Source organism: Xiphophorus couchianus, chromosome 23 (genome assembly GCF_001444195.1).
Source record: "Xiphophorus couchianus chromosome 23, X_couchianus-1.0, whole genome shotgun sequence".
In the NCBI taxonomy this organism is placed as follows: Eukaryota; Metazoa; Chordata; class Actinopteri; order Cyprinodontiformes; family Poeciliidae; genus Xiphophorus; species Xiphophorus couchianus.
This window is the reverse complement of record NC_040250.1, coordinates 6,876,283-6,889,652: the sequence shown is the minus strand read 5'-3', so window position 1 is coordinate 6,889,652 and position 13,370 is coordinate 6,876,283. Positions and strand designations below refer to the sequence as shown.

General features: G+C 38.7%; 1 protein-coding gene across 9 annotated transcripts in view; it reads left to right on the top strand.

Annotated features, from left to right (window-relative positions):
- The window catches only part of dlg3 (discs, large homolog 3 (Drosophila)), a 115,657-nt gene that overhangs the window by 61,414 nt on the left and 40,873 nt on the right, over positions 1-13,370 (top strand). For 5 of the 9 annotated variants that reach the window (XM_028009550.1, XM_028009549.1, XM_028009551.1 and 2 more), the window contains 6 exons: positions 1,268-1,392; positions 3,538-3,707; positions 3,796-3,932; positions 6,246-6,390; positions 8,448-8,610; positions 9,345-9,470. In XM_028009550.1, coding sequence (XP_027865351.1) covers positions 1,268-1,392; positions 3,538-3,707; positions 3,796-3,932; positions 6,246-6,390; positions 8,448-8,610; positions 9,345-9,470 — 866 coding nt within the window. The remainder of the gene's footprint in view (positions 1-1,267; positions 1,393-3,537; positions 3,708-3,795; positions 3,933-6,245; positions 6,391-8,447; positions 8,611-9,344; positions 9,471-13,370) is intronic. The other 4 variants (XM_028009554.1, XM_028009553.1, XM_028009548.1 and 1 more) reach the window with 3 other exon arrangements.

The window sequence follows — 13,370 nt, the reverse complement described above, 5'->3', positions numbered from 1 at the left end:
CCACTGTTACTGCTTGTGTTCCCAATAAAATCCTTTATATTTGTGGTTGTAAAGTACGGAGTCCCACAGGGGACATGGGTGGATTGTTTTCTTTCGCATTATCTCGCAAACGTTTTGCATTCCCATACAAGACTTTTTGTTCCCTCGCAATAATTTATTTAGTCGTCAATTCATGCGACATCTTGAATATTGAAAGTATTTTTGTTACAATATAATGTTTTGTCATATATGTTAATATCTTGTTTGTGAGTTATCTGAATTTCAATTGATTTTTTTCTTTTGGATAAATGCAACAAACTGATGCCCAAAATGCAGAAGCAAAACAGTTAAAATTGGATCTCAAAAGGACAAAAGGAGTAAAATAAAAACAATTTTGACAATTTTTGAGTTATTTCACATTGTAATATTAACATATGACAGTTTTGGTTGCATCTTTTGGTTCGAAGGTTTAATAAAGAGACGTTTTCATGTCCAATCCCATCTCCATCAAAAGATATTACAAAACCTAACATGCTGTTAAAAGATCGATTTTCAACCAGTTTTCTGTACAAAGGTTTTAAGAATATAAACACACTATCACCAAAGATCTTTAAAGGTATATGTGCAATTTTAAATTAACATTTGTTATCACTGTGACTGCACACAAAATAGACCGAGGTGTGTTTGAGAATGAATTGGAAGGGAATGCAAACACTTGCAAACAGAAAAAAAACAACATTTTACCAAGTATTTTTGGTCTAGTTTCAAGTGAAAATATCTTAGTACACTTGAAGTAAGACAAAACTGACTTAGCAGTAACCTTTCCACTTGGTTTAAGTCAATAATTTTTGACTATAGATTTTAAAAGATCTGATGGTAGATTATTTCACTTATAACAAGACATTTTTCCCATTTTATAAGGCAAATAATTTGCTAGTGGAAACATCAAAATTAAGAAGCTATTGACTTAAAACAAGCCACAATATTTTTGCTGAAAAGTTGCTTGTAAGTTAGTTTTGTTGTACTTGAAGTGTACTAAGATATTTGTCCTAGAAACTAGACCAAAATACTTGTTAATGTTTTGTGTTTCTGCAGTGGATTGCAATATTGATTGTGAGGCAGCGCAGAAGCAAACATTTCCCCATTGTCCTTCAGGGGTCTCTGTAGTAATATGACAAACCTGTAAAAACAATTAAAGTGGTACGGATACTTTTACACAAGCTAACATGATGTGGGCTCTTTCTTCTTCTGCATTCTAATGAAAACACCAATCCCAACCTGTTTTCAGGGGAACTCCGGCCTGGGCTTTAGCATTGCTGGAGGAATAGACAATCCCCACATTCCCGATGATCCGGGGATTTTCATCACCAAGATAATCCCTGGAGGAGCAGCTGCTATGGACGGACGGCTGGGGTGAGTTCACCTCGTTCCTCCCCACCTCGTTCATATTTTTTTTGCTCTTTTCGAGCTCAGCTGCGCTCTCCATCCTCCTCCTGCTGTAACCTTTCTGCTCACATCTTTAGCGTTCACCAACACTGTGTCCCGCCAGCCAGCGCTGTGTGGGAGGCAGAGTTTCTTCAGCTCTCTGCCTCTTGGCTCTGTGTGCTTCCTCAAACTTATGATTCAATGCAAAAAAAAAAAAACAAAGTCTGTGAGATGTAAAAAATTATGATATGGAGTGCTCTGATTATAGGAGCCCTACTTGGATCTCCCTGTGTTTTATGCATCAAACACAGGGGCGGAGCATCAGGGTGGCTGGGGGGGATGGCAGCCCCATGGGAGACTGAATATGACTTTCCTTTATCACATCTGATGAGAGCTGGAGAAGGGGGACCCTCTTATATGTTATTATATAGCATGGTGCCCCAGTAGATCATATAGTCGGCTGCCATAGTCATTGTTGACTCATGGTTGCTAAAAACTTTACAGGACCAACTGATTGTAGTGACATAGTGGGTGTAAAATATTGAATAAAATGTTGTGCTACTACATGACTGGTTTTATTTACATTTAACTTTATGACATACAAAATTACAAGTGGATTGTCCATATTGTCTCCAAGTGTATTCTGGGTAAAGCTTGTCACCAGCCGCCCACCAACGTCATCATCAGTCACTTGGCAACAGATGGCAAACTAGCTGGAGCATTTCTACGGACTAAGTTAACATGAGTGGAGCTCCATGGAGCGGCAAAGTGAAAAGGATGGAAAAAATAGAGCAAGGAAAAGCCAAAAACTGGACGCATATTTTGTTCCTCAATTTGGAGATGAACCGGACTTTTTTATTGGCAGTGATTCAGATCCGCCTAAACTGCCAGCCCAGCAACTAGTTACAGGTAGCAACTCTGACATTATTTACAAAGTGTGAGTTAACTGTGGACTGATTGTAAATTGTATCAACCCAGCCGCCTAGCTTACATCCCCTTTTCTCTCTGTCAGTGGTACAGCGGTGATGTCAGGGACAGAAGGCTGAGTTATAGTTGCGTTTTTAACAGTTCTGGTTGAGCTTTTTGAGCCAAGACAGCGGTCTGGCATTTATAGTTAAGGTTTACATTGGACCCACCTGGAAGAGCATCTTCCAGATCGTCCAGTTTGTGTGAACGGCAGCGCGCGCGATCCACACCGAGTTACAAAGATCCAGAGGTGCATGAGGCGCTGCGACATGCGGCGCGTGCCTCTGCTTACCCGCTTCAACGCGTGCTGCTCCAGGCTCTGAGTTGAAATTGATAAAGTGTCAAATGATCCGAACCCATCCGCGGTTCTGAACTGATTTGAATTTGTGTTGTTTCATCATTAGTGACCAGTAGCCTGATGTTTCTGTTGTTCTCTTGGTTTGTTGTACTTCATGTCAGATGGATTTCAGAATGATATATTTGCTCCCTGTGGTGGTGAAACTTGTAAGATCCGCTGTTGCGGGCATGTCTATGTTGTAAAGTTAAATTATCATGAGCTTTATTATTTGGGTATAAAGAGCCCGGTCATTAGCCCCGCCCCCGGCCCGACGCTGACTTGTTCCGCTAGTGATCAAACACAGTGGGGTGTGCAGAGTTGAGTAGTAATTAGTTACATTTACTCAGTTACATTTACTTGAGTGACTTTTTTGAACTTTTAGGACTATGTTGTATTTTTTACTTTTACTTGAATAATGTTATTTCTGGATTTTCTACCCACTGAATGAAAACAAACATGTTTTAACCAATAAATCACCAGACACAGACATACACCTGCAGTTTTTGTTAAAGTTTTATAAGTTTTTTGTTAAAGAAAGTGATTTGGAAAAAGTTTCTTTTGCCTGATTTTGTAATTTTTTGTTACTTATATAAATTATTGTAATTTTTGCCCTTAAAATACAAAAAAGTTCAACTTAGCTTTATATTTTAGTCCGTCTGATAATGTCATTTTAAAATATTAAATGAACTTTTTACGAAATACATTTTTACTCTTACATGAGTAATTTCTTGGCTGGCTACTTTTTACTTTTACTTGAGTAAAAATATGTTAAAGTAGTGCTACTTTGTCCACCTCTGGGGCTTTGTGACATGCATCTGAACCTCTCTCAGGGTTAATGACTGCGTGCTGCGTGTGAACGAGGTGGACGTCTCCGAGGTGGTTCACAGCCGAGCGGTGGAAGCCCTGAAGGAGGCGGGGCCTGTGGTGCGGCTGCTGGTCCGACGGAGGCAGGCCCCCCCAGAGACCATCCTGGAGGTCAACCTGCTGAAGGGCCCCAAAGGTCAGACTCTGGGACATAAACAACATTTACTTGAGAGGCTGATTATTTGTACATGCGGTGACTGTCCCGCTTTGTGTTTCCCAACCAGGACTGGGATTCAGCATTGCTGGGGGAATTGGGAACCAGCATATTCCTGGAGACAATAGCATTTATATCACCAAGATCATAGAAGGAGGAGCCGCCCAGAAAGATGGACGACTGCAGACTGGAGACCGACTGCTAGCTGTATGAGACTTCACTTCACACATCTGTATTTCAAACCAAAATACTTGATTTTAAAAAAAAATCTAACTTGTTTTAAATCTAAATTCCTACATATTATGACATAATGACAATCATCTGGCTGTTAACCAGATTTTATTTGTTATATAGGTGAATATAGGTGAATACACTCTTACAGATTTATTTTGTTTTTGCTTTCAATTTGATATAAATGTAATAAACCATTTTAGATCAAATCAAGAAAATTATACACTAACCTGACTATTATCTTCATGAGACTGTCTTTGAAAAACAGAGTGTCTTTAGTCAGAGGCTTTTTCAAATTCACTGTAAAACAGACCGCTACAGGAGAGTTTTCCTGCCCACATCCATCTTCACCTACAATAACTTTTGAAGAAATTTTTATTAATATTAGTTCCATTTAATTTCCCTTTAGGAAGTAAAATAAAATTTCAAATGAGAATTTAATTTATTTCTTAATTCAGTAACTTTGTCGGGGTTTTGAGCATAAACTACCTGTATAACTTTATGCCAAAGCGTTTCAAATGTATTTAGGTCCAGATTTTGATGAGGCCATTTCAAAGCCATTCAGAGGTGGAATTGTTTGTAGATTTTGGACCATTGTTCTCCTGCATATCTCAGTGGTTTTTGAGCTTAAGGTCAGGAACTGACAGCCAGACATTTTCCTTCAAGATTTTCAGCTACAGTTATATGGCAAGAGGTTTCTGCTCCAGAAGCAGCAAAGCAGCTGCAGACCAACGCACTATCCACAACATTTGTCATTGTCAGTAATGATGGCCTTTTGCTGAACTATTTTGGGTTTTTTGCACCATATGTTACACATGACATCCACAAGATCTCCAGTTACGTCTTATCAGTCCACAGACTATTTCCCAAAACTTCTTGGTGATCAAAATTCCTTTTTAGATCATGATTTAGAAATCATAATCTCCAACTCTAACTGAGACCAGCGAGGTTTGTTGAGGACTAGATGTTCTTGGTTATTTTCTGACCTCCTGCATGAGTCGCAGATGGACTCTTAGAGTATGTTTTTGTAGACTGGCCTCTCTCGAGAAGATTGACCTCTAAATGTTTTTCTTTGTTAGTGAATAGTGGCTCTCACTGTGGTTTACTAGAGTCTCAATCTTAGGAATGGCTTTGTTTCCTTTCCCAACTGCCATTTTGGAGATTTTATAGCCCACTTCATGTCACCAGGGAGGTTTTATGTGTTTTTGTTTTAAACTCTACAGATCTGATAGTTGTCAGGTGTGGTTAGATACTTAAAATACAATAAACTGTGGTTGGTTTGATGACAGTTAATTTGATAATTTAACAAGGGAGGTAGTTATATTTTCACACAATTCCCTCCATTTAAAAACTGCTTTTACCTTCGACACTAAAATTTGTTTGATGATCTGAGAGAGGGAATACTTTTTCATTGCACTGCAGTGTGTCGTGTGAAAGTAAAGGCTCATGACATCACAAACTGCAGTAAATTTTATGCGAAACAACTGAACAAAATCCCAAAGCAATAAATGAAAAGCTCATTCCCTACTCACTCCTTTTATTGGAATAATATTTCTAAGTAGCAGGCGAATGCTGATGATCAATTGCATTTGACTGTTTGAGTATTCGTTACACATAGCCAAGGACGAAACACGTCAGCAGTGATTTTAGAGAAACTGTTTCAGGCGTTCATCAATCTGGTTGTGAGGACAATTAGTAATGTAGAGTTCATTAAAGAAATCTAATATAAAGTTTCTTTTTGTGGACATATGGCAAAAAGTTGTCCATACTTTATAATACAAATACAAAACACATTAGAAGTCTTACTTCTTTGCAGATGCTTTCAAACAAAAATATTTGAAAACATCTCAAAAGGCATTTGATAAATTATACAGTATCAAATTAATTTATTACAAACACAGTTCGACACGCTCTTAAATCTGACTTTCAAAGTGTTACTCATTTTCTTTTAGTGAAATGTCAGGATTTACTGTTTGTTTAAAGATAATTTTGATCTTATTTTAAGACCTGGTCTTCTGCATTCTCCGTAGCATCTTTAAACCTGTTGCTTCAGTATTAACAAAACTATAATAAGAGGGATGAATTAAAAACTTCAGTCTCATCTGAAATACTTTAGAAATGCTCCGTTTTACTTCTATCAATCCCAGTGTACACAACATGCATTTCATTTTCCATTTGCTGATGAAATTAACTCTCATATTACCTACCAGCTATGAATCATTACCATCTTAGCTTTGTGATGTTGTCACAGCTCGTATTTTTTTATTCTCTGACGGCCAACACATTCAGGTGAACAACATCGTGCTGCAGGATGTGCGTCATGAGGAGGCGGTAGCTGCGCTGAAGAACACCTCTGATATGGTTTACCTCAAGGTGGCCAAGCCAGGACCCGTGCATCTGAACGACATGTACGCCCCTCCCGACTACTCCAGCAGTACGTATCTGAATCGACCTGTTGGTTGAATCCTCCTCTCCTGTCCAAGAGGAAGACCTTCACAATACGTCTTGCATCTTTTCCATCTTCGTCGTGAAAGTTTTTGTGTTTTTAGGAGTTGATCACTGTTCTCTGCTCAAACTGCAATGCCCAGACACCCACATACTGCATGTAGTAAATGCTTGTACACACATACTCTCACCCCCACACGCGCACACACACACACACACACACACACACACACAGTTTCTCCCACAGCAACGACAAGCACAGTTCTCTGCCACCCACAGAGTGTGGATGGTTTCTCACATCCCACCTGCTCATGAGAGCCCACGATCTTGAGCTGCAGCTTCTCAGATTTCAGCAGAGCAGTGATTTAATGTTACAGGAGACCAGAGTGGGACTCTCATTGATTGTGGTTTCTCTTAATATGTTCCTGTCTTGTCTTCAATGCACAGCATCCTCTTGTACTGTATTTAATATGATCAGCAAAGCCTTGGTTTAGAGCAGCAACCAGATCTGTTTCCTAATACTTAACTTGTTTGAAATTGGTACAGTTGCGTTCATTGCTCTAAATGATTGTATTCAAATAAAGAAAGAAATTTTGTGCAAGAACCAGTTTTCTTCTAAGAGAAAATATCAATAGAGTAAGTTAAAAAAATTATCCTGTCACAAATACACATCAGGCTTATAATGTATCCTTTATTTATTTATTTATTTTTGCAAAACTCAAGAAGAAATGGCTTAAGAATGTTTTGATAGAGAATCAGATTAATTTGTAAATAAGTAAAGATCAAGATTTTTCCACACAAGAGCAGCTGCTCTGAACCTTCACACTGTTACTTTTAGTATTGCATAAGAAAAGGTGATAATTTTTAACATAATTTTTTTAGACATTTTATCCACTTCTGCATAATCTCAACTCAAATTGGTCTGGTACAATATGAGAGAAAGTTTTTGTGTGTCTGGAGACGCTGACTGATAAAGACAGACTGTTATTTTATGACCTAGAGTTAGATAATTACATACACTAAGATTGCAATGGCGATAATATTAGTAAATATTGCAAAGACGTCATTAGGTGTGATATAAGCCTTTTTATTTCTTTTATCTTTTTCTCATCTGTGACCTTTGGCATTTTGGGCAACGTCATCTTTGTCCTGCGTGAGCTTTGGCTATTGTGAGACTCTGTCCAAATTTTAGACAGTTGGACATATTAGCATAAAAAACAAGTTCTTAACACTAGAAATAGCCAAAAAATATTACAATAATAGTATTGAACAAGCCTGTCACGATAACAAATTTTACTGGATGATAAATTGTCCCAGAAGTTATTGCGATAAATGATAATATTGTTGTTTTGAGACCATTGTTAACATAATATCATGACAATCACATAAAAATGCAAGAACTCAATATTAAATATCTATAAACATTTAATTCTAATGAATATTTAACACTTTAACTGGAAGATATTTTAAATATCCAAAGTAAATAAATAAAGCAAAAGAAATAACATAAAATAAATTATGAAGTCTCTGTAAACAAAATTATCCTTCAAAAAAAGGTCTAGTTGAGACCAAAGCACCAGACTGCAGACTTTTATCATCCAGTTTTTGGTAGAAAGAGAGAAAAGAGGAAAAACAATAAATATTGCAAATGAAAATTATTGACTTTGAATAATTGATCATGCGATTAATTGATTTATTACGTATTGTGACAGGCCTGGTATGGCACACACTGATGAAGCAATGAGCATGAAGAAGTCTTTGTGGATGTTTATAACTGTTGTCATGAAGTATCATTTGGTAAATAATGACACTTTTAATGCAACTTTGTCTTAAAAGTGTCATTATTTTCCATCATGTTTATGACAGTGTCATATCATTCGTATACACACCCCTTCAAATAAAGTGCTAGCCAATATTTTGAAATTATCTTTACCTAACCAACAATAGATGGCATTTTTGATTTTTAAACATGCCATGACGCTTCACAGATGCTGTTTTACTACTTGTAGCGCTTTTGTTTTAATCATTCTTTCTTTCTCCCTACTGGCCTGGCCCTCCCTCCAGCCTTCCCCACCATGGTGGACAACCACGTCAGCCACAGTTACATGGGGGCGATGGAGCCAAAGCCGGTGTATCCACCGCCCCAGGTCACCCCGTCAAGGTACTCGCCCGTCCCCCGCCACATGCTTGGGGAGGAAGACTTCACGAGGTAACTTCCAGTTTATCCCCACCACGGCTGATTCTCTCGTTTTTTCAATGCTGTCACAACAATAACTCTGAACAATCATAGTTGTGTCTGCCTGGTGTAACATGGCTGTGGAGCGCACCTGTTTCATGTCTCTAGGGAGTATTTTTATGTTTCGTTTGGGTTTCTTTCAGTTGCCAGTGGCCTCCATTTTGTTTTTGCTTCACATGTATTGTCATAGGGACTCTGATGATACATGCTTGAGCAGTAGTTTTAAATATCCTCATGAAGTGCTTGATGGTGGAAAAAGAAACACAGGCTTAATTTCCAAATGTCAGCTCATTGGGGCCGTGGCGGTGCACACTACATCATAGCTGGACAGCGTGCGGTGGCTGTGTGCTGAGAGAAGCTCCTTGTCACTTCTTGTACTTGTTATGACTGTGTTTTAACCTTTGACTTCATATCCAGCTAGTGGATCAGAAGTAGCATTCATAAGGGCCTGATTGGACTGTCCCACGAGGCTTTGAGTCAGCTTAACCCAGAGCTCTGGGGAGAGAGGGCTGTATTCCCCCTGTTTATTGGTGTGTGGGCGTGTGTGTGTGTGTTTTCCCGGGTGAATGTTTGTTATGTTGCCCTGTTATGTCCTTGTACAATCTGTCTACATGAGTCGTATGAGTATTTGTCGCATCTTTGTTGGTATGTGTGCTTTCTTTGTGTCCTACACTTGTCCCGTTCACTGTGATTCCTGTACCCCACAGCAGAGCTGAACCTATTTACAGTGTCATCCACAAACCTGGGGATAGCAAGGCGCCCCAGGCCCACTACAGAGGCTTCTGTCCTTCCCCTGCTCCCCTGTGCCAAGGTCCACTCCCCTTCTCTGGCAGGTACTAACCTAGTCCACCACGCCTTACTTAGCTAACCCTCCTCTCTGTACCTCAGCATCTGGATCTGGCCTAAGACAGAGTAGAACCAGGGAAAAGGAAAGCTTCCTGATCAGCAGTAAATACTGCCACAGCTGTGTAATAAAACACACTATGACGCAAGCAAAAACAGACTCAGAGGATAACAACGACAAAAATATGTGAATGAGAGGGGAGGGTTGGAAGGGGTCGCAGGGTGACCTTTGTGATTTCCTGTTTTAGTTCTCTTTATGTTTGCATGTAAATGTTTCCCTACCTCATGTGTATGTGACAGCTTAATGTTGGTGCAACGTGTGGTAGAGCCTCTTATTTTCCATGACCAGCGGGTCGTTTGAGTCCAGTCGGAAAGTTTCATACACTGTGATTGTGACTTGGGATTTCGGTGCATATTTTTGGAGTGGAAGATGCAACTTTAATGATTTACTCACACCTAGGGCTGCACAATATGGCTGAAAAACATATCTCCATGTAAGCATTTAATATCAGTCAATATTGATAATTATTTATTAGTTTTTTGTTTTAAATATCTGAATAACTGGAGGTGTGACCTGTTTTATCCACAGTTTTCACTCCACTTTGTTGTTTTTTATTTTAAGCAGTTATGAGGCACGGTGAAGAAACCTTAATCTGCCACAGCGTAAGTTACTCAACAAGTTGTTGCTAGGTAACCACCAGTTCCTCTGCAGGTTGTTGCTAGGTAACCAAAGAGCAAGTGAGTTAGTTGATTTTACAACCCTTGCTTAGCTGGTTGTGAATGGTTGACTAAAGTCTTTCCTCTGCCTACATCTCCCAGAGTGCTGCGCAGTTTTGGATTGGAGATTGCTCTTTCCTTCCTCATTTATTTCTTTCTTTACTTCTTTCTCTCTCTATTTCGAACAATTAAAAAAAATACATGGGAAAAAACATTAGTAACAACTTAATATTTCCAGCAAAATATTATGTAAAACAAAACACAAGTTGTTCAAAACGGGAGCAGAAAGAAGCAATGGTTTATCCTGTCCTATCCCTGAGTTCAGTGAAATCATTGAATATTCTATTAGATGTGTTATATATTGATATGGATCATCTTTATATCTTAGTGTAAATTGTTATTGATTTATTGTCCAGCCCTACTCACACCTGTTGTTTGACTTGTTGTTTCTTGGAGTTGCTGTTTGATCAAAACCTTTTGAAGCTCCTGCAACAGCTCGGGTTTGATAATTGACTAACTTTCTGCACAGAAGTTATAAAGTAAACCAAACTTTTGATCCAAGTCCACAAAGACTGACTCACAAAAGTGTACACCCCCATAAGTCAGAAAATTACATGTAAAATCATTTCAAAACCGTTTCTTCATACATGGATCATTTTTAGAGGTCAAACTAAACTAAAAAGGTGGAATAACTTGACTGCATAAGTGTGCACACCGTAAAGCTAATATTAGTAGCATCTCTAGATCACAGCTCTTTTTTATGTTGGATTTAGTTCTGTACTCTGGCTTGACTATTACAAATCTTTAGTTTTCCTCTCATATAGTAAGTTTGGACTTACTGTGGTGCTAGAAAATAAAATCCCTCCTCATCGTCACCCTTAAACAGACACCTGAAGCTTTTGAGTCAGATTATATTTCAATTTGACCTGATTATAATTTCATTCACCTTGGAAAAAAAACTGGTCTGTTTGATGATAACTCACCCCAATTCATTATGCTGCCACTGCTATCTTTATCTGTATATGTAATGTTTTTTTGAAGGGGATATTGGGGGGTGAATCCCTGCTGGTTTGCGATCCTACTTATTTTTCCACGCAGGAGATCATGCCACAGTGTTGACTTCTTCCTCACTGATGTGTGCAATGAGATCATCCTTTGTGACCACTCTGCCTCTGGCCTTTGCTAGATGATTCAAAAGAGAAAATGTCTGGAAAATTAAAATTAAACTGCTCACCTTTCCTACGGATACAACATAATTGCAATAATCAATGTTGGGTGTGTATCTAATGAGGGTGAAGACTGAAACTGATTTAAAAAGTGCCCTAGTTTGGGGTATGCGCACTAAGACAGGATGCATGTTGTACCTTTTTGTTTTTACATGTCTTCTAGTCTTTTTTTTCAGTTTAACAAGATACATGTCACATGGTTGACATGGTTGCATTTTTACATTTAACAGCAGTTTGTACACTTTTGTATTGTCAACTACCTTTAAAAATTGAAATGTAAAATTATTAACTTTCACAATCATTTTACTAGTAATTTAGAACATGCAATAAACTTTGAAAATATGAAAATAGAACATTTTTGGCATGCATTTTGGTTCATTGTGCTGAAAGAATGTCAGAGCCATGTCAACATTTTAACTAAATGACTTCTTCTAAGTCAGGAAAACCTCATAAAACAGTCAAAGAAAATGTTATAATTCTCAGTGTTATGTGTCTAAAAGTCTAAGGCTTCTAACTTTAGACTTAGATTTCAGGTACAGTTACAAATACATTATAAAAATGCTATACTGCTTCCAAATTGCAAGAATTCACTGGGAGATTCCCTGGCACTGCAAACTACAAGTTACTACAAGTTACTTTTATCACTTGTTAAGAGGCTACAGAAATAATACCAAACTAATACATTAGAATATTTTAAACTTTATCAGGAATCTGCGATGTTTATATTCCAAAGAACCATTTTTGCAGCTAAATGAAATTCCTTTAGAGTCACATGTTATATAACCTTTTGGAAAAAAAAAACTCCTGGAAATTTGTTGTAATTTTTAAAGAGCCAACCTTTTATTTCTATTTCTAGGTTTAAAAATACAAAACTCTTTTATCACATAGAGGATGGATATGCATTTTCCTCTATGAGATGTTGATATTTATGTGAAGTTATGTTAAAGTTCAACTTTATGTAGCGTTAAAAGTTACATCATTATTATTTATTTCTGTTGGGTTTCTTATGGTTGTCTTTCTCTTCCTTTTAAGTTTTAGATAAGACATCTACCTTCTTGAAATTCAAACACTTTCTCCTTCAGTGTAAAATGGAGCCCTACCTGCTCTTCACAAACACATCTCCACAGGAGCGCAGCCGAAAGGGCTTCCTGCTCCCACAAGCTGCCCGACTCCATCTGTCAGGAGGCATTGATAAAACCGAGCCCATATCTCAGACCTCTCTGCTTTCGGTGCTGCTCGTTATATTTATGGCAGCGGTTTGTGGGTTATTTTCTGTTTGGCAGCACTAAATGTGCAAAAGGGCCCCCCTGCATTTTGATTTTCTTTTCACAGCCTTGATCATTGTGCATCACCACATGGATGAATGCTAGAATGTTTCTGTATGAGCCATTACTTGTGTTAAATTTAGTCTATATTGTGTAACGAGTAGTCCGTGCTCTGATTCCAGTACGCATGTTTGAGGAGATAGAGAACAGCGCAGCAGCCAGAGAGAAAATTCTGATTATTCTGATTAGGATCCGTGAGGCTAAACTAAGTGGCTACCTTGAATGCAAACTCTGATCCAGTACAGACCAGCAGACGAACAGCAGTAGCAGACAATCCTGCAGCTGTCATGATTCATCAGCACACTGGGAAAATCAGGCCACGCACTCCGGTCTCATCACCCATGCTGCCAGCTCCAATCACACATGCATACTGTACACAGAGACATTTGCTCATAGCGTGCTGACAAACGGACAAACACGCAGATAAGCGCAGTGCGCCGTTGTGACAGCGGGAGATGCCTCGCCGAAGTATACACCCGGCGCACCGCACACCTCGTAAATAAGCCGCACAGATGAGAACGGCCCACATAGCCGCCATCCGCACACCTCTGCGCAATCAGGGGAAAAAAAAACCATGGCGTCATCTCGGAGGACGTCACGTCTGACAGCAAGTCACAGCACA